At 46.0% G+C, this 22082-nt stretch overlaps 1 protein-coding gene across 2 annotated transcripts in view; it reads right to left on the bottom strand.

Annotated features, from left to right (window-relative positions):
* Positions 1-21461, bottom strand: part of LOC119376249 (uncharacterized) — a 30961-nt gene extending 9500 nt beyond the window's left edge. For both annotated transcript variants that reach the window (XM_037646149.2, XM_037646151.2), the window contains exons 1-5: positions 21390-21461; positions 13764-13977; positions 3687-3785; positions 2498-2670; positions 1393-1552 (exon numbers count right to left, since the gene is read on the bottom strand). In XM_037646149.2, coding sequence (XP_037502077.1) covers positions 1393-1552; positions 2498-2670; positions 3687-3785; positions 13764-13972 — 641 coding nt within the window. In that variant the 5' untranslated portion in view covers positions 13973-13977; positions 21390-21461. The remainder of the gene's footprint in view (positions 1-1392; positions 1553-2497; positions 2671-3686; positions 3786-13763; positions 13978-21389) is intronic.
* Between the last annotated feature and the right edge of the window lie 621 nt (positions 21462-22082).

Below are 22082 nucleotides of genomic sequence, written 5' to 3'. Positions count from 1 at the left end.
TACCCTGGTGGTAAATCGGGCTAGTTGGTTGCTCATGATCGTAAAATAACAGCGCAAAAGACGACGGACGAACACACAAAGACAAACGAGCGCTGTTTGTCTCTGTGTGTTCGTCCGTCGTCTTTTGCGCCATTATTTTAGGATCATGAGTAACCAACTAGCCTGATTTACCGCCATTGTGAAGTTCACCTCTAGTTTTGCGGGCTCTTGCAACTATGTTCATTCTGACCCTTCTCGAACAGTATCGCTCATTGCGGTGGCTGTGTGTCGACAGCCCTAGTTTGTCTCTGTGTGTTCGTCTGTCGTCTTTTGGGCTGTTATTTTACAATACCCCGGTGTATAAAGGTTTCCTCATGCTGTCCCTAGTGTGGAGCGAAGCTCACAATGTATCGCTACTCCTGGAAATGTCCACAGACGCCTGGGCGCACTTTATTCTTTCACCCTCACACTCCTCCTGGAACACCGCGCTGACCAGCTCAGAGCCGCAGGAGCAGCGTCAGCTGATACAGCAGGCACGTGCAGTCGCAAGAGCCAATCGGGCCTTGAATTCAGGGCTCCATCCTACGAAGCATATCTCTGGACCTTCTACTAATAAACGTTTGCATTTTCTCTCTCTCTCTCTCTCTCGGGCCGCGTTTCTGAATAAATGGGATCCCAAGAGATTCTACGAAGGTGCTCGCAAAGCTAGGGGCCATTTTTGTGCCCGTTGCAGTGCCGCTAACCTGATGGAAGTGCTTGCCATTATACTCAATGTGGTTATGGTTTGTTACGAGTTCCAAGACAGTAGACAGTATCCCGCCACTTACACCGGTCGATGGGTCCAATTTCTCATACTCAGATACCTTAGCCTAGATTTCCTCACGGTGAAGTATGTTAATGTACAGTGGCCGGATGTCCATGATCACCAGAAAGCTATCGCCTAAAATGCAGATATAGACGTTTCGCGGATAGTGTGGTTTGTCTCTTTCATATAAGAGGAAAATTTTGGTGGTAAGTTCTTTTTCAGGTAATTAAGCAATTTCGATATAATTCTGATGGTCAATCAACTCTTTTGATATATTAGCAAATGGGTTCCCCCAAAATTGATTTACCATATTCACAGCCCATGTGCTTCGAGTTGACAATTATTACACCTTCGTGCTACGGATTGCTGGCATCCTGGTTAGCTCTATAGGTATCGCGACCGCCCTGGATAGGTGTTGGTCCCGTGTTCGATCACCGGACCAAGACTGATTTTTCATCAACTAAGAAACTCTTTCCGAGAAAGCCGTATGGATTTCCCGTTTGTCGCAGACAGGTGGTTGTCGATTCTTGCTTTCGCTATACTTGCACCGCCTTGCGGGCTTCTGCAGAACTGAGTTGCAAAGAAAATACACAAAAAAATGTGCTCACATTGTATAGGTAAGCTTGTTTTCCAATCCGTGCCGCGACTTGTTGGGTGGTATGCTATCCATGGCGAAGTCATGTTCGCGGCAGCACATGTCCGCATCTCGGGCCTCCCCCAGGTCTTCGTTGTTTCTCGCCACGTTACCGCTACCGCACCATTTGGTTCCTGTGACAGGGCATCGTCGGACACTGTAATGCTCATGTCAATGCCGCGCAACCACACCCGCAGCTAAAGAGCGCTTTAGCTTGCCGCCGACTCCATTTTCTATACTGTAACGCATGCGACGTACATAAATATCGCGAGTTATACAAAACTGTATCTTGGTGCACGTCAAGAACACCACCAACCTACCATAATATAACCTATCTCTATGTATTTACGTGTTTTGTTGCTTGTAAAGCAATCAGTTGAAACCATGACGCGTGTAGACCTACATGTATTGATTTTGGTCGAACTATTCCTTTTACTGTGCCTTCGCAAAAACAGATTTTATTAAAGCGAAAGCCTTAGATCGTGAAACGTGAAAATTGACCGTCGGCGTCGGCGTCCCGCGGCGTCGGGGACAACAGGAGAGATGCAAAAAAATAATCACTTGACGACGTCATCATATGACGTCATCATTACGTTACAGGTTGTCAGAATTTGTGACGTCGCTATGACGCCGTGATGACGCCATGTGAAGTTACGTCACATGACGATGCCATAACACGACATCTTAGCTTGGTCAAAGGTGGGCCGATCACGGAGGCAGTGCAAAACCACGTTAGGTGCAGAAAGCTTTCAGAGGGTGGCGGGGCAAGATCAGCATATCGACTGAGAAGAAAAATAAGATGGCTTTCGCCATCGAGTCGTCTTAGTTGAATACGTAAGGGACCCTGTGAGTTTTTTAACTTCGTTGACGTGAACAAATGTTAATAATAACTGTTTATTGTAGGGAGAGTAGAAAAACGCCGAGATTAACCTGATTCAGGTAAAATATGTATGTTTTATATCTTTGTTCCATATAGGTTTGTAATGCGCGTCGCCCTGGACAATGAAAAATGGCCTTTATACACCGAATTCTGCTGTTACGTAACAGCGGCGCTATCTGTACGCTCAGACTGTGATTACCTGGAAACGCTGCAATTCCTTGATATTTCTTGTCCAGGAGCTGAGCGAAAAAGGAGGCCTCGAAGTTTTGAGGCCGTCTTGAGCACTGGTGCAATACTTGGTCCATATCATTCTTGCTTACACGATCCATGATATAAAGAGGAATGAATGAAAGGACTCGTTTGATCAGCTTACTGTGAAAAAAAGCAGAAAATTATGTATCACTGGCGTATCGGGAAAATAGACAAGGAATTGAAATGGGAACGCTGTTAGCGCACATCGTTATATCAAGATGCAATGATGTGGCGAACATCCACTCGATGGTACTGTCGCCGCCCGAAGTATTACGTGGTGCAACCCTGGCCGACCACTGCACTGAGTCCCCGCACATGCAATAAATATTTGTAGCAACATTCACGCCAGCGAGGGAAGGCTGACCTCACAGTCTGTAATAACCTACTACTCAGCGCTAGAACTCACGTGATTTTTCCCCTGAGAGGTTTGCTCGTTCTATACCGGAAATAAATGCGGAAATAGTTCCTTCGTGCGCGCTTTAACGGTGGCAATGCCACATTATGAACAATTGGTAGCTGACAAGTGCATGCAAGCTTCCATCTCTTAGAGTTTAGAGAATTTGCTGAAATATTTGGTGGGGTTTTACGCGCAAAAACCACCCTCTGGTTATGAGGGGACGCCGTAGCGGAGAACTCATGATTAATTTCGATCACTTGGTGTTCTTTAACGTGCACCAAATTATACATCACTTTTTACGGCAATTATTAGCATCAATGAACATCTACTTGCTGCTACTGAGCAGCTTTGGAAAAAGACCTTTCGTGAGCATAATGTTAGGCTGGCCTTTTTAGTTATACTTGAAATGAGGTTCCGGTGTGGCATCTTTAATCACAAAGGTGATGTTTTTCTTTCTCCTGTAATGTACAGTTATGCAATGTGACAATGTAAAACCGGAGCGACGCAAAGCTATCTTTTCAAGGAATCGGTTGTTGGGGCGCTTCATTTTCAGCACAATGTAGGATATAAAATAGCCTGGTAGCCCTTTTCCACTTCGCGTCCTCGTCTTAGCGTGACCTGGCGTGACCACCACGCGGAAGTGATTACTTAGTTTTCCACCCCTTGCTGCATGCCGAAACTACAGTTTTGCGCAATATTTATGAAGAGCGCATTGCTTACGGTGCTAAGGAGCACTCACCTGTCGCCGACCATGTTGCAGGACAGGATAACGCCAGCGCTGTTCCTGAAAACTTCTGCAAGCCGGTGGCCTCCGGAATAGACGTCTGTACAAATGAAACTACGTAGAATGCGCTTGAGTTGCGTGAGGAATAGTTATTGTTGTTGTTGTTGTTGTTATTATTATTATTATTATTATTATTATTAGTAGTAGTAGTAGTAGTAGTAGTAGTAGAGTAGTAGTAGTAGTAGTAGTAGTAGTAGTAGTAGTAGTAGTAGTAGTAGTAGTAGTAGTAGTAGTAGTACAGATACTGCTGTCAGTTTCTGAGACACCAGAGGAGTGAGCAGAGCTGTTCAACGCAACGAACAAATACAATTCAGCAAAACGCATGATCATTATTACATCATTGGTGACAGCATACTCTTACGGTGGCTAGGGCGGATAAATTGCAACACTCCTGTTTAAATACTTCATTCGCCTCCCAGCTTTCTTACTGCACGAAGTGACGCTCCGCCTCCGTCTTCACCACAAGTGAGTTCTCACGAAAGACGAATGACAAGAAAGAATAGATGCCAGTGAGCGAGATCGCTATCGTTGCACCACGGCAATTAGGTTTTCGAAAATTCCACGGTGATTCTTCTGCATCTGGCGATTGCAGATAATTCTAGCCATTCTTTCCTTCAGGAAGGAAAACAATGACTGAAATGCACGAGTGCCGTGATACATGGAGCGCAGCCTATGGCCCCGAAACGTGCAGGGATGACGCTGGAAAAATGGTGAGATCGCTGAAGCCGCCGAAAGAAGCGGCATACCTTCTGATACGTGCGCCCCAGTGACAGGTCACCCAGTGAATACGCAAAGAAAGAAAGGCGTGCTTTATAAGTGCACTGTCTATTTTCTGCATCTTTTTCTTAATTTTGCGGAAATAATAAGGAAAATGTAACAATTACCTTGGCAATTACACCCACTACGGGGCGTGAAATGAGCGGTTGCGCTGAAGATGGGGGCGCATCCTCAGTATCGGCGAATCTGTGGGCCAACTGGTGGGGCTTCCACCATTTCTACCAGCCATACTCTGTCATGAGAGGCGTAAACGTGTTTGCCCAATTTATACCTGACAAAATTGACACGAAATAATTTTTTTCCGGGCGTGATCTCCGTCCTGGTTCTGACCTTTGGGCAAGCGAGCGAATTGGATTACCTTCCTGCTAACTTCTAACTCCGACAATCCTGTCACTGCATTACCAAGATGCGTTACGTTACAGTGGTACTGGTATCACTACTCCTACACAACTTCTTTACGCTGCTTCGCATTCAATCCTGGGTAATCTGCGTTTTAATGTTACTGCATTCCGGTTGCGTTTCACCAGATCATCACCATGAATGTTTGACTGCCGACCGGTACTGGCAAGCCTCCTTTTTCTCTCCGCTCTGGTTTAGCGCCCTCCTTTCCCCCTTTACATTCTAATAATGCACAGCAGCAAACCAGAAGTTTCAATTCCGGCTACCTTCCTTGCCTTTGCCTCAACTGTATCTTTGTCTTGCCTTCTTCTGCAGCTTCAACCGCAGCAAGTATCCCGGTCGCATTGATCATCGACAAGTACTTTTCTCGCCATACAAGAGAAGGGCTTTTTAAAAATAAATGTTGCCTGGCACGTCACATAAACGGACCGAATTTCCGTTGATACTATCCCCGATAAAGATAGCCACAAATTTAGCGTTGTATTAGCGATACCATTGCATAATCAGGAGTTTTTGTTCTGTGGATTAAGTTTCATTCATCAATATTCATCGTCAGCCTGACTACGCCCACTGCAGGACAAAGGCCTCTCAAGTTTACTGACTATTGTTTTATTGAATTACCTTGTACAGAAACACCACTCTCTGCAATGCCATTGGACACTGACGAAAAAAAAACATCAGTGAACAAAAAGCACTTTCCTATCGTTTATTGCGATAACGATCGTATGGACACTCCAGGCGCGTTTTTGCCGTCGCCGTGAGGTTTCGCATAAAGTCCAATGGCGATAACATCGCCCCGCGCTTCGTATGTTTATGTGCGAGGGCGTCCGACGATCGCGTCTAAAGTAGTTCCTCCTCCCTCCTCCGATATACATATCACTTTTGTGTCTAACCTTGCAGTTTCAGAGAAAAATTATGCAAATTATGCAGAATGTGAAACGTGATAGCTCACTGTGCAAATAATGTTCGTGATGATGGACGGAAATTGAGATTATTCTTGTGAGAAAACGTGTAACACTGTGGGACTTGAATTAAGAGTGAGTGTAAAATATTTGTTGGAGTAGGAAGTTGCATGCATGAGACCGGTGTACGCGCTAGCGCAGGCCTACGAGTATGGCCAACCTTATGAGAACGTGCTAAGCTTTAACACTCGCCATCTTGCAATAACAGAACCATCAGCGCTGAGGAAAACGCATTAACCCTTTGGGACGCTTTGTACACTATTGTGTAGACCACTTATTTTTGCTCGTTGTGTTGACTACTGACTCAGGTAGAGGAGCATACAGTGAGCTTTGAATGAATTGAGCCTCCTGCGAAATAAGCGTGCCTTCATCTACCTTTATTTTGCACTACCAAGTTCGACGAGTCGTTCGACGAGCCGCTTCCCATGAGCCAAGTCACAGGCATAATTTTTCTGCGCTGAAAATCTAGATAAGCGAAGACAAGCTTGAACTATATTTCTAGCCTGAGATTTGACTTGATTTATGCAAAAATGGAGCATGAATGACTTCAGTATTAAAAGATATTACATTGCAATTTTATTTGAACTATTTACTGTAACATAAATAAATCAACATATTATGGCAATGTTTTGGTTGCAGTAGAATATCGAGTGCCTTGACATAATGTTATGTCAATTTGATGCATTTACAGGCAGCTCTTCATAGGTTCCATCTAGTAGGGTTAAGGGCCTAACGCGCTTAATTGCGCTTTGGACATTCTTAATGGTGTTCTAAATCGCATGACAAGGCATGCACCTTTTGTGTAGTGGTCTCCTGTAGTGATAGCTCCACCGTTGAAAAATATTCATTCACTTAGTTACAAACTTAACATCGACACCGCAGTCTATTTTCGTCTACCCCTCATTCCTTGTAGCGCACAGCCCGTCGGTTTTGAACGACCTGTGGGCGACTTCTTGGGGTTGTGGAAGCGATACTGTGAAAATGGAGCTTGCCATCACATAGCCAATCCCAATTTAAAGCTATGAGAGATCATTCGTCGCAGCGATGACGCTTACCGACTGCGATGTTTCGAATGTCTGGCACTGGAACAGAAGGAAATTGAATAGACCAGGCTGCACTCCCGTTCAAATCACGAAATTCTTATGCAAAGCGTAATGTAATCGATCAATCTACCAATCAATTCTTGACGGGTGTTGCTACTGATAACTCAATAAAAAAAATAGCTGGCTCTCCGGTAATCAAGAGCAGATGCAAGCATGAAATGACTACCAGCAAAGCAGATTCGCTGGAGGTGATAGCAGAAACAATCTTAACGTCTGACTACTACGCGACGCAAGCCTGAAAGCTTGCTGAGCCGGAATGAACCTGTTTTGAAGTAAAGCTCGTTGCAAGTCTCGCCTCTGCCAAACGCCATCTGCGCCGCACCGTAGGCTGCCGGCGTGGTCACGCAGTGTGGCGCCATCTCTCGAGGGATGCACGCAAAACTCACATAGCGATGCTCATGGAAAGAGCAAAGACAAGCCTTTCTGAGGGCCAAAAGATGAAAATGGATTGTGTGGTGCCCTGCAACTACCTTTGGAACGTTGCTGCGGGCAATGGCGACAAAAAAGCGAGAAATGGGACGTTGTTGCGCTTTCCGCCGGACAGCTAATCCAGTGTCTTGCTGCAGCCCTACAATTCCCTTAGGATGAATGAAACAGACCCGCAGTCCCACCGGCAGTGGTATTCAATTCCAGCGAGATGTATGCGGCACAATCACTTGGACGGGCTGTACATCGCGACCCACGTTAGGGTCATGGCGTCGTATATCAGCTGGGTTTCAACCCACTTCCTCCCAGAGTTAATGGTAATCCGTGTATTGTAATTCACCGCCATGAACCTAGTGTATATATACGGAATATGGCTGCGCCATATACTTGCATATTGCTTGCCGTTACGTTGTATTAACAACCGTGCTACGTCCCAAATCAATACAGGTATATCTGAAAAAAATTGTCGCAGATCGCACGCATTGTGCGAATCGATATCATGCAAAGCAGTAAGTGAGTAGCTGCCTATTCCGGATTTCTCGGCTTTTAGCCAAGCGTTACGAGGTGGACATAGGTAATTGTGTAAACTGAGCTGTATGACTGTTGTGGGCTCGCCAAACACGTCGAATACACTGGCGCATAAAAGACAGCTCATGCTTCGAAGTATACATCGGCATTCAGTTCATAGCACAGACGTCAGTTTTATCGAAGCGAAGTGCGTCCTACGGTGCGATGATGGACATAGCGTAAGTAGCTTTCGTTGGATTATAACACCGGGGTCCAGCCACGCTTGACTTTAGCTTACCGAGTCATTGGAGTACATATTAAATGTTTGTTGCACGGTTAAAGCGGGTAGCCACCCCTGCAACCAAAACTGACGTTAGAGAAGCATGGCCGTTTACAATGTTGTTAGGAAATGCTCACCGTATCTATTTATGTAACACATTGACTTTTAATACATCGCGTGGTTGCCGTAGAGGGTCGCTGCAGCACCTTTGTCAGCGCGTGCCTGCTACATTAAAAATGACAATCCTAACAAACCATATTTTTCTTTTGTTTAACCGTCTTAGTGTCATGAAATTTTCAGCCTATTCTCGCCGTTCCCGGGTTGATTTACACTTTGAATCATACGTAGCGCGTACCCGCATTCCACGAGCCGTGGTTTGCAGGCATTCGCCACACGTGACTGGGGAAAGGGTTTCATGACGTAGGCGACAGGCAGGTCACGTTATCCATGTTTTTGCCGTTTAATCGTGTTCGTCGGACCTTCATGTTTTCCTATTAAATGCGAAGCATTTCTTAGCGAACCTCAGGCACTTTGGCCGTTTCAATCTACGTATCTATCTATCTATCTATCTATCTATCTATCTATCTATCTATCTATCTAGCCGCCTACGTCTGAGCTCTCTCCTGGTCGTCTCCATGACTTGTAATATACCAAAATTGGCATAGCAGGGAATCAGTGCATGACGAACACGATTCATTGGTTATGACATGAATAACGCAAAATACATGTCGCGTACATCATGAAACCCTTTCTCTCAGTCACGTGTGGCACATACCCACATACCAGAGTTAATATTATGCGGGTATGTGCCACAGGTGATACATAGTCTCAACCAACACTGTAACGGCGAATACACACACTTACACGCAAGGAAAGTAATAATAATAATTGTTGGGGTTTTATGTCCCAAAACCACGAATGATTATCAAATACGCCATAGCGAAGGGCTCCGGAAATTTTCACCATCTGGTATTCTTTAACGTGCATCGAGCTCGCACAGTACACTGGCATCTAGCATTTTGCCTTCATCGAAATGCCATCACCGCGGCCGGGATCGAACCCGCGACCTTCAGGTCAGCAGCCGAGCACCGTAAACGCTACAACGCCGCGGCGGACGCAAGGAAAGTAAGGTAGCTGTAGACAGAACACCCCTGGAAGACGCTCAATTATCATGCACTCGTTCACGTGGTCCGCAACGTGGACCACATCGATTACGCAAAAACCGGGGTCAATGCTTCCTACAATAAATCTGCCGAGAGAACCAGGCCGCTCATCGTTATCGGTGAGCGATAACGATAACATTGAATTATCAAGACCCAACAACGACTGGTCTTTATACTGGGTGAAAGACGGCTGGAATGTGGACAGGGCATCAAAAGACCTCGCTGCCACGTCCAGGACAGGAGGCATCGTAGATCATTTCATCGTAAGAGGAATTAAGGATTTACGCCAGCTGCACTATACCTCGCACATCACTATACACTTAGACCCCTCGTAACCGCAAAAACGAACGGATCCGATTAACAAATCCGGTACATCTGCTGGTGCTCACTGATAACGGTGATGATGTCCTTGTTCAAGAACTGTCAAGAACCCCTTCCACACATGCGCATGGGTTGGTGAACGTGCGTGCGTTCTCCATCATAACAGACAAATGCAAGCATAACTGTGACAACTGCAACTGTGACTGTAACGTACGTGCAGTGCGCGTTCGCGTGCCACTCGGCTGTGTGTATATTGCCACACCCACTTCTTGTCTTGTTTTGATGTATTCGGGTTTGACCGGCAGGGACGGTTATCAACGCTCGACGCTGTCCGCGAAGCAATGTTCGAGAAGCTTCACGATTGTAGTAGATCGTTTTGTTAAGATTGCGACCCGCACGCGAATGTTCCAGCTTTGTCTAGAGATAATGCCGCCACCAGCGATATTGCTGGAAAGTTCGATAGCGCCTGTAAAAAAGCCGACGCGCTTGACCGCTTGTCAGTTGATCGACGGACGACGCCCTGTTCGCCGCTATCTTTGTACAGCGTGTATTGCGGTAGTACTAGTTCTCATTTTCCGGCCACAAGTTCGGCCAAATAAACAGTTTCATCTTGCAAACGCCGACTGCTGTCTTCGTCGACGTCACGACCACGTGACAATATCTAGGGAAACTTTCCTGAATGAAGCTTAGTTGCTAGTAACGTCTGTCCGGTGCATCCGTATTACTTCTTTGACCTGTTCGGATTAGCGCTATCCAGTATTGAAGAATATAAGCATTACATATCAGCATACCGCGTCTGGTGTTGGTAACACGCATGTTGCTGTTGGCATCGTTACGCAACTGTAAACAGCTGGTTACATAATGCATATGCGACTCTTCAACATGAGTATGGGCATACCACTTCCACATTTCTCTAGCGTCATTCCGTAACGTTTCGCTCGATTGAAAAATTACGCCACATTCACCATCCCGCGCATGCTTCGCATAGCATCGATTCCCACAGTTTGTGGGATCTTTCGAATTTCCAGAGTGTGGGTAAGATTCCCACAATTTAAACCTCAGTGCCCCATCGAACCTCCACTTCCAGTTGCAAGTAAAAAGCTAAAAAAGTGGGACATTGTTGAGCTTTTTACCGGACAGCTAATCCATTGTATAGCTGCAGCCTTACAATTCTCTTATAATGAATGAAACAGGCCCGCAGTCCCACCGGAAGGAGTATCAGACACTAGCGATATCTATGTGGCACAGTCAGTTGTATGTCATGCACATCGTGACCCCGGTTGGAGCCACGGCGTCGTATATCCACTAGGTTTCAACCCACTTCCTCCCTGAATTCATGGTGATCCACGTATTGTCCAACATGGCCATGAACCTGGTGCTTATTAGTAGCTTGTGGCTATTTGTATACTTGCAAAAAGCCGGTGCTTGTCATTGCGTTCTATTGACCAGAGTGTTACGTCCCTAATCAACATAGGCATTTCTGAACTCTCCACTTAAAAGAAAGGTCAAAGTTCCGCAGCAAAGGTGCTTCAATGAAAGCAATAGTAAAAACTAGCAGTTGTTCCGTGTACGAATACAACCGATGAGCAAAGCTCCTTAGAAATGGGACGGAAACAACTATGCGCCTGATCTCGCTGCTGGCTTTCATGGAAGTGGTAGGGTGGGGAGCGGGTGGGGAGAGCGTCTGCTGCGCTCGGTGGCGGGAACGACTGAGCGAGTGAGTGTGCGGCGCGCGCAGCGCATGGAGAGAGAGATAGGTGGGAGAGGGGTGCGAGAGGGAGCCATACGTGGTCCGCATAATATAGCGCAATAATCCTCTGTGGCGCCTTTCGCCCACAACAAATTTCATATACATAAACTGACAATTCTCAACTCGTCTTTTTACACCCTCGTAAGTTAAACGGTAATGACCGGTTCATCGCCTATGATGAACCGAACGCGTATGCCGTCTTTTTTTCTTTGTAGTCTGTCGTGTTTGTCCTTCCCTCCTCCCATCCCAAAGCCTCCTGCACCTCGCGTGGTGTTGCAATGCCTCCAGTATCGACTCACCTTTTTCCAAGCGGCGATGTGAAGTGAAGACGTCGTCATATGAAGTCATACCATGTATCTTCATAGATGACGCCATCATGGCATCGTTTGTGATCACGTAGTACTTTTTGGACCGTTTTGTAATCACGCCAACGTCTCCGCCGGTCACTTTTAACAGCGACGCTGGCAGCCGTAATTTGTGTGGCCTACACCGTGTGGCCTACCAGGTACGTGCCACAGGAATTGGGTAAATCCCACTACTCACCCCTGGTCAACTTAAATTGAAGAAGACGACAGTTAGCCCAACAAACGGATATGTGCCACAGAAATTTGTTCGGCCTATCAGAAAACTACCATCGTCATAAACGAGTATGTGCCACAGAAATTGAGGAACTCCCACTGATCACCACTAGTCCACTAAAAAATTGGCCGCATATCTGCGTGCTTCGCTGCAAATGTCGTCTAAAGACGATAGAAGAGGCGCTGCGTGAGATATGGACGCCATCTGGCAATACGTCGGGAAACATGAGTGCTGTGTTGCGGACTGGAAGTCCCGGCGCAGCAGCAGGCGAAGACCGGCGGTGACCAACGCGACCGGCGGGGACGCCAGCCAGCCCGAACACGCGGTTTGGCGCGAAGCGCTGAAGCAGAAGAAACGTCGGCACTCAACGAGTACTCTCCACACACTCTTTTATTTACACGTCGCCTGGGTAAAACAGGAATGCCAGAGCGGCGCCCCATGGCATTCGTACAGTGCAATACAGAACCGAAACCGAAACACAACAATGAGCTCGTGCAGAGGGCACGAAGGCAGGCAAGTTTCAGCGCAGTCGCATTTTCAGCGCAGCTTAAGAAACTAGGGTCTTTAGAATTACGCATGTATGCATTTTCTATTAAAGGAACACACTACCTAATACTTACCTAGTGATGTTGCGCCTCAGATATGCGTAATGGTTTCTTTTTGATCGACAATGTACACAAGTATAAACCTAGTCAGCCGTTCAAGATGGCTGGCCCTTGGGCAAGTGGTTCAACTTTGGCCGAGTGGCTGAATCGAGTGACGTGCCGACAAACAGAAAGACAGAAAGACCAAAATTTTTCCGTTTAAGTATCTCAAGAAAGACTATCGTCTTTAAAAGGAAGAAGGCGACAGCGCAACACGGGGGAACGGGAAAGGCAACGGTTGCTGCGAGAAGACCCCGAAGCGATGGAAGGCATACGCCAAAGACGACATGCCGGTAGATCTATCAGAGCGGCGAACGCTTGGTTTCAGCTTGAGTTTCTGTCTCTGGAGTTTAGACATCCGTGTCGTGACTGTAACTGTCTGAGAGATGCGAAAGATTGGTTTCAGCGCGAGTTTCTTTCTATAGAGTTAGCACATGCGTGTGATGTGTGTGAAAGACTGTGGTTTAACTCGAACCTCTCTGCGCTGGGAATCAACGTAGACACAACCTAGCGTCACCTAGGTAAAGCCTAGCAACGAGCGAAAAGCAACCTAAAAAGAACCCTCATCACCTAGTTAAGGGCTAGAAACAACCTAGACGCAACCAGATTAGCCTTCAGAATCGCCCAGTTTTGTTGGGTCAAGCCTTCCGCGGCTTATTGCAAGCCTCGCTTTTTTTTTTCGCGTTTCATAAGGCTTCTAAGGATGCGCCTTAAACTAATGCAATTGAATCGTGTAGGGGCAGCGACAGAGTAGGACTCACATGCTTTACGTGGCTAAGCCTTTTTAATAAATACTAACTCCTTCAACGTATCACGACTCTGCTACGTTGCCTCTCTCACTGCAATCACCACAGCAATCTTCATCACAGTCATGAGGACATAAATCTGATCGCCAAATGTGGACCCATCATTAATATGTTCCGAGTCGCAACAGCCTTACAGATCATCGTAATTGGGTGAGCCAGTGGGCTTATTTGTTTATTTCCCTAAATAAGCATCATCGTACATGCCAAATATACGCGCCGATATTGAAGTTTCGCAGGTATAACACGTGAAATAAAATTCCTTACTTTTGATTCATTAGCATTATTTTCTAGTAATATGAATGAGAGAAGACTTACTGAATTTTACCAACAAACGCTGTCTTCGTAACGTTGCCCTCGGCCCCAACACCTCGGATCTTTCCGGTCTCTCCAACGTTTCTTGACTTTCCAGGCACTGTCCTAGGCCTCTCCGAGTTTTTCGGAATATTTGGGATGCTGCTTATACCCTCGAACATGTGAGACATGACGCACAGGCACAATATGAAAGGAGCTGCGAAAGCAGGCATCAGTGCTGAAAAGAAAAAAGCGAGCGTGTTGCCACAGTTGACGCAAACTTACGACAAACAGTTTGCATAGATACTGCCAGTACTAGTGATGTCAGAGTGTGCTGATACCATGCCATACGGGAAACCATGTTTCATCTTTTAAGGAACAGTGCTGCTTAGTGAACTCATGCAGAGATTACGCTTTTTCAGACTCATGCAGTAGGTTAGTGTTACCGCTGCGTGCGTGCATTAAACGTATTAGCAGGACGTAATATCACATACTGGTTTTTCTTAACGGTTCGAGCTTGTTAGCTAACAATACGGCACCTGAGCCGAATAAAAATAATCACTCCCAGAGTTAGTTCAGCCCGCTGTTTAATCTTTTTGGCTCTTTTTTTATTTCGAAAGCCTGCCCTTAGGCGTAGTAATTAGTGGTATCAAAAATACACATGCAAATTTGCTTCATGTACAAAGGCTAATAATAATCGGTGGTGAGGTCCATGGATTCAGCGGTTTATGTGCGGCTTTTGTGCAGTGTAAGAAGCGTTGTTTGCAATTTCTGAAAAAAAAAACTGTTTTTGTGGTGTCCGGGCATTCATCATTGTACACATAGAACTTTCCTTGATAATACCGAGGACGTGTGTTCGTACACGTCATAGCCGCTCACTTCATAATGTCTGAAGCTTTGTAAACTGAATTGCGAGGTCTAGTTGGATGAAGATCGGCCTTCGGTGTTGTGTTTGAATTCAGGTAATCAACGTAGTTTCTTTGATTCATTTGTTCCATTGGGTTAATTCTACAACGGATGTTGAAAAGAGAGCCAACGTGAATATAAAATTATATAAAGTATATTACAATATTATATAAAGTATATATATTATATTATATAAAGTATGTAAAATTCAAATAAAAAAGATGGAGTAATAACATGATAAGACGCGTACGTGGAAACGCGCTTGTATATACTGTCGCGATTTGAATTGATGATCACTGTAGAAGCTGCGGCAAATCACTTCTTGCTACATACACCAAATATAAGCCGCTGAGCTATCGTCGCTGAGCTATCTTTTAAACCTGTATGTCTAAACCCTGTAAATTATTTTGTGTGCGATAGTGTTCATTATTATTTGCCTCGCTTATGCTGGTGTTAACAAGTGTATATCTATTCAAAGGTAACCTCACCCCTACCCCGTTTACTGTAAACCCCCCTATGTAATGCCCGGCAAGGGCCTTTAGGGTATGTGAATAAAAAAACATATGGATGGATGCTATGAGCGAGGCCGAGGCTTGGCCTAAGGTCACCACCTAGCGGTGTCTTAAGGCATTGATAAAATTGCACTTCTCCAATTAGAAACGTGCCGAATGGGACGCACGCGTAGCAACGACACGTCACAGAAGCTAATCGCGGAGGCCAGAGTCATAATGTATACTTCGCTTTACCGCTCCCAGACGGCGAAACCACCCTGCCGACCAAACGCACTGTGAACGGAAAGTATGCAATATAAAAGGCGCGCTTGTAAAGCCTCCAGAGTTTGTGACCATGGCGCAGTGGATAGCGTGCCCGGCATCTGTTGTCGCTTTCCGAAAGGTCTTGCGTTCCACTTCCGTTGATGTAACCTTTCTTCTTTGCCGTCTGATCGTGTGGACTTTTTCGACGTCATTTCCGTGACAGAAATACGTCACTGAAGTCTTGGTGGACCCCGGCATGAAACACTTTCGTGTTAAAATTACTGTTTTTAACGCTGTTAGAGCATGTTTTTCGAGCCCCAGCTCGGTTTCGCTTGCCTTTGAAAAGGCCGAGACCATTGGTTTGCACCGGTTCAACTTTCTCTTATGTCTTGGTTTAGGCAAGGGCGACGAGAAGTCTCCTCACTTCGACTACACGCCATGACAAATAAATCAGGGGGTTTCACGAGACAGCGCACAGACGCTGATTGGCTCCGTCGGCGCGAACGCGCAATGAATTGGGATGCAAATATCGCATCTGGCGGTGGATGCACGGAATACTCACTTAGAGCCGCAGTTCGTATTCGCGAACGCGCCGTACTAGTGTTGCATGAAGGCTTTTCGTTGGCGTTCAGCTTCGCAGAGCTTAAAGGTCAAGCGCATGCATGCAGGCATTTTCCGGGTTTGTACCGGGAGAAGTAGATCTATAGCTCCAAAAATCTATACAGACTTTACATCCTTGAATACTTGCTTAATGCTTACTACTGCCAGTTACGTAATGTATAACACAGTTATTATCTACGTAATGCGAAAGGATAGCGTCATTGTCACGTACGTGTTGGTTCTTGAAACACGCACTGACTCAAGTTGGCATTACAAAGCGACATTACAAATGCTAAGCAATAACACCATCTTCTAAGCAAGAACCACTGTAGCTGTCGTATTTTCAGTGAACATTGATTAAGGCAGAGGGTATGCGAAAAGAATTATGGTAGGCGGCGTCTTCTCCCTATTTCTGTGGCGGCAGTTGGCAGCTTGTTGAACTTAGCAGTGCGTTGGAAAGCTAGTCAGCTACTTATTAATAGGACATGGTTAAGGTCGTTTGAAGAAAGCAACCACGCCACCTCCCAGTTTTCGCCTTGTCAGCATACGAACCTTTTAAATCCACAAATTCATAAAATGAGTGTGAGACATCGTGATCTAACGGATGCTCTCTCAGCGATAACATTTAAAGAGACGCGAAGTTCAGTGCTATATTTAGAGGTAGATAATCTTTATTCGTCCGTCTAAATCAGACTGACGATTTCTGTTACAAAAGTCTTTTTTTCTTTTAGTATGCATTCACTTATCCGCACGTGCAGCCGACACAAGATGGCTTTAGAGAAAGAAAGAGAAAAAAAAAGAAAATTCAGTAGGAGCTTGGTCTTTCTCAGGAGACGCTGTTGGCGACTTTTCATTACCTGGTCCGAAATATGTACACATCCACAGCGGTCTTTGGTATAACTCATTCTTATCTAAATGGCGCCTAGACACCGGTAACCATTTACTATATAGAGCCTGTGCTGACCAATGTATACACGCTAACCTGGAGTTTTACGACAAGCTACCAACCTTCAGCGAAGAGCAATAACGCAACACAGCCCCTGTTGATCCCAGCGAATGGGAAAATAAAGCTTCACAATTGCACAGCGTGTTACGCTTTTTAGCATTGGCGCTCCTCCCCTGCCGCTATTGAAGAACTTTCTCTATAATGCATTATATTCACTGCCGGATTTCACAGTGCCACCTTCCATAACCTACGCTAAGGAGTGCGTGTGAAGCTTGTTCGTCGCACTGCGAATAGATGCGAAGCTCCGTATGCAGCTTATTCTTCGAAATTCTCTTCTCTCTTCTAGTGCATTATCACAATTCTACAAGTGGTTCTACGCGATTGCGCATTGTGCTGACAAAACGCGATTGCACATTGTGCTCACATGAAACACATTTGTGCGAGGACACAGTCCCGGACTTTCAGCCGAGTGTCTCTTCGTGCATTAATGATTGCATTTGCTTTTACACAAATGCTGCAAACAATGAATTTGTTCAAACCTGAACACTACTTTCAGGTCGGGTTTTGCAGTCCACAGATTCGCACTTGCTTCAATGAAGGACTAATTCGTCATAGTTTTTTGCTAAGAACAGTGTCATGTTAGCACAAAGCCTCTTTCATTCATCTGCTGAATGGTTTGACACAGCTTTTCCCGCGCGGTAAAGGGATTCTGCACACGACACGCTCCGAACATGGCATGTATCGCTCGCGACGCTTTTTACCTCGTGTCTGTTTTTTACTACTCGGTCGGCGTGGCTCTTGCCGCAAGCTGCGACCACTTTGCGGGAATCGCTAAATGACTCGTGTACATCGACGTGCTTCGCGCCTTCTTTTGATTCATATGGTACGCCGTGAATGCACGGCACAATGGGTTCCTCCCTTACTCAGGGAAGGCAGTTTTCTGCTGAGCCTGGCCTTTGCGGGACTTTCGCAATACGGCCTAGGCCAGGGTTCTGAAACACGCCGATCCGCGCGCCTCTCGCTTGCGGCCCACACATGACTGTCTTCGCCGCACATGTTTTCTTTTCTTAATCATTATGTTCGTGAGCTACAGAGGCATGACTTCTTCTCGTGAAGCACCGCACGTGGTCACCATGTACTGAAACACAACCGTAAAACGGCATTTTTGGAGATCGGTATTAGCACGTTCTTGGAATCCTGGCACCAAGTCTTCAGAAATGGCACTTATATGAGATATGGGAAAGGTTTTCTTTCAAAATTTCAAGTGACCACGTTTGCTGACAATTTATTCACTGCCCCGGCCCTTGCGGGACTAAATTGCGTGACTGCGGCCCGCTGGCTCAGGTGAGTTTGAGACTCCTGGGCTAGGCCAAAGAAACAACCGCTCGCTCTGGGTAGCCAGCTTCTCCCAGGCGGTCCACGCGCTGCGTGGACGCTTCGTGCGTTGTACGTACTTGCTACCTTGGAGAACACTTTTAATTCACAGCTTGATTGTACCCCCTTTTGACTAATTTTGAGAGTGCCGAGTGATAACGTGTATAGAGGCTTTCTAGCACTCGATTCGTAAGTCCAGCAAGCATTGTTGTAGCAAAGGTACAGCCCATTGTCAAGAAAACGTATCAACTATTTTTGCTTCTTCCTTCCCGTCGTTGCCCTTGGGAAAATTCTGTGGTGTCGCACCGAAGACCGACAGAGATATAGGACGTGCGAAAGAATCTACACGGTATTAGGTAAATACTACACGTGATTGTATAAGCGAACCTTCGTTGACACTAGCTGATTGTGAGCTGCGGCTTTTAGACGCTACTTTAGGACGGCAGGGTAACGTTGTTTTAGATGACCAATGAGATTGGCTCATTCACTTGTTCTCTGAATATACGTCATCTTTCACCCATTAAACATCCAATTGGGAGTATGCGCACGTCCAGTCTTCTTTATTCTTCTTTTGTCTGTGATTGTTAGCTCAGTTTCGCCTTTACGATGACTGCCAACCAACTAGCCCGACTTGGTGATCTATTTTACGGTAGTAACCCTGAAGCACAAAGTCATGGCATTGCCTGAATTACTTCTCTGCTTACTCCCCACCATGGCGTCACAGCAATTCTACATGCTTTTCTTAACCACCCCTCTCTTCTTGTGTGTTCGAGATCTCTTAACTGTTCCTAATTGAGGCACCGATGTGAGACGAATGTACCACTGCTAAGCGATGACAACACAGCCCATCTCATCATCATCATCATCATCACCCACACCACACACCACACACACACACACACAACACACCCACACCACACCACCCACACACACACACACACACACACACAACACACACACACACACACCCACACCCCACACACACCACACCACACCACACACACACACACCACACACACACACCCACCCACACACCCACACACACACACCACACACACACACACACACAAACACACACACACACACACACACACACACACCACACACACACACACACACACACAACCACACACACCCACACACACACACACACACACACACCCACACACACACACACACACACACCACCCACCACAACCACACACACACACACACACACACACACACACACACACACACACACACACACACACACACACACACACCCACACCACAAACACCCACACCCACCAAACCACACACACACACACAACACACAACACCCACACACACACACACACACACACACCACACACACACAACACACACACACACACACACACACACACACACACACACACACACACAAAGGCAGATTTTATGGCAACGCCTCCAGTATTTTTTCGTAATAGAAACTAGAATAAGCCAATTGTGAAAACACGTGCCATGCTCTTAAGTGAGCGCAGGCCCACCGACACAACAATCCTGTTTAATCTCAGTGATCAGCTCGGCTCTCATCTGAACGCCGCAAGAACTGGTCTCGTTTACTAGGATATTGTCTGTACTATTGTCGCCCTTCAGTCGTCGAAAAATCCATTCCTTGCAGCCGTTATGCGCAGGTAGGTAAATCAGGCCTGCTTTGTGAAATCAACAATCGCATGACACTTTCACTACTTTCACACACACTCTTCAATCTCTGCGAAAAGCAGTTACGGAGCGCTTTCTCGCTATTAAATTTCTACCCTCCGCTTTCTCCCGATAGGTTGGACCCCATTAGGTATAGCATTTTCGAAGCAATACGACTCCGCTCTGAGTTGCCCTCCTTCTCGCTTCAGCCTTCTCGATGTCACTGAATTGATGAGTACTCCCCGGCTGCGACTCTTCATATCTCTATCCAAAGTCGAGTGTCTTCACAAGAGGCGCAACGCAGTGAGAGCTAAAACTGCCACAAGCACCTTACATAGCATATCCACGGTATTGCTTTAGGTATTGCTTTATGGTATTACGGCAACGTGCTTTACGGTATTGAGTATTTACGACCTCGCGTGGGCAGCCTTACGGGGGCAGCCTCCCGAAGTCAAGACATCCCCATCATTTGCTTAGGTGAGTGTGAGGTGAGATTGGTATTAAGAAAATTGGTGAGGATGAAGGCGGTGCGGGCGAGGTGAAGGGAGGGCAAGTGACGATGCGGGGACAAATGATCAAGCTCGCTTGATTCATATTGCTAAAGGGCGTGGTGTATATGGTGCCAAGCTTTTCAAGCCATCTGGCACAACGCCACTCGACCCTTACTTGTAACCGACCTGATGCACAAATAAACGTCGACGTCACTTAGAGGCAAACTTACTGAATCTGGGCTGTAGCAGCCAACAAAAGTGGGAATGGTTAAGGTGATCTTTGGCGCCGCTTCGACGTTTCTGCGCTTCCCAATGATTATCGCGGCTTAGCACGCTCTTTAATCCAAAAATGAACATTATGGAATTCACGTTTTCATGCGCTGATTAAAATTGAGTACTCCGCCCTCAACTGATGGGGTTGAAAAAAAGCTCTCGGTCACACTGGCGTGATCGGACGATACAATCATCAGGCTGTTTGTTCTCAGCCACAGCAGCCCAGCAAAACGTGGGCAGGTCACACTAAAAGGGCGATAACGTAGGTCAAGTAGTTGTGCACTGAGAGCTATACCTAAACAGATTTGCATAATCAAGGAGCGAGATATACGGGGAATTAAATGGTAAAATATCAGGAATAGTCAGCTATGCTTGTGCATCATAGTAAAACAGCAAGTGTGTATATTCGATGGGTTTACTCGCGATGGCTTAGGGCCTACTACTGTCGGCTGGAACAGCCATAAATGTTTTGTTTATTGGGGCCTATGTGATCATGAATTATTTTGTTTTATGCGACTTCTTCCCTTACATCTAAAGAAACGGGCAGTTCTATTCCCACCTGTTATCATAACTGCGTTTGACCATATATATGAAAGCAACGTTTTCTGCATCGTGATAAAGATACAACATGTTTACTTACCAAAAGGCTTCGCCGTGGAATAGACTGATGATGCTCTTGTGACTGTATCACTAGACAATGTACATTATTTTTATCTAACGTAGCTGACGTCCTGTGTGCGCAGAGCACGAGGTACCGCAGGTGTAGAATGTAACCATACTAAGCGTACCGGAACAGACAGAATATACTTATATACGTAAAGAATGCTTTGAGTTAATGCACAAAAGGCGTCTAGAATACTTCGTGAAATGCTTGTGGACATACGAGGGTACATCGAGAGCGAGTTATCAAGGTCTTATGCCGGTAGTTCAATTGTCGTGATTCTAGGAACACTTTAGCGTTCTCTGCACCTGTGCAATCCTCTGCGCGCGCACGCTGTGCGCTGGTATTGGATATTTAAAATAGGACATCGGCCAGTTTTCTGTTTTTGTTCGATAGGGCCAACGACACATGCCAGAAGAACTGGGAAAGACAAAAGGATGATGGTCAGCGTGTGCATATTACGACTGTGACGCACGCATTTAGCGCTTGCACTATCTTCCGACTTCACGAAACCTGGCAGCAAGCTAAAAACGCAGATTGTACTGTTGCAATTGAGAGTCGCGTACAATATACAATGTCTGGTGCAGCGGCGGTAGCGTTCAGTAGCAGACCTTGCAGGAGTTACGCGAAACAAACAACTTGTGTCGATGATAACGACAAAACAACACTCGC

The sequence above is a fragment of the Rhipicephalus sanguineus genome, unplaced genomic scaffold (assembly GCF_013339695.2).
Source record: "Rhipicephalus sanguineus isolate Rsan-2018 unplaced genomic scaffold, BIME_Rsan_1.4 Seq1138, whole genome shotgun sequence".
In the NCBI taxonomy this organism is placed as follows: Eukaryota; Metazoa; Arthropoda; class Arachnida; order Ixodida; family Ixodidae; genus Rhipicephalus; species Rhipicephalus sanguineus.
Note: the sequence above shows the minus strand (reverse complement) of the source record. Positions and strands in the feature narration are given on the sequence as shown.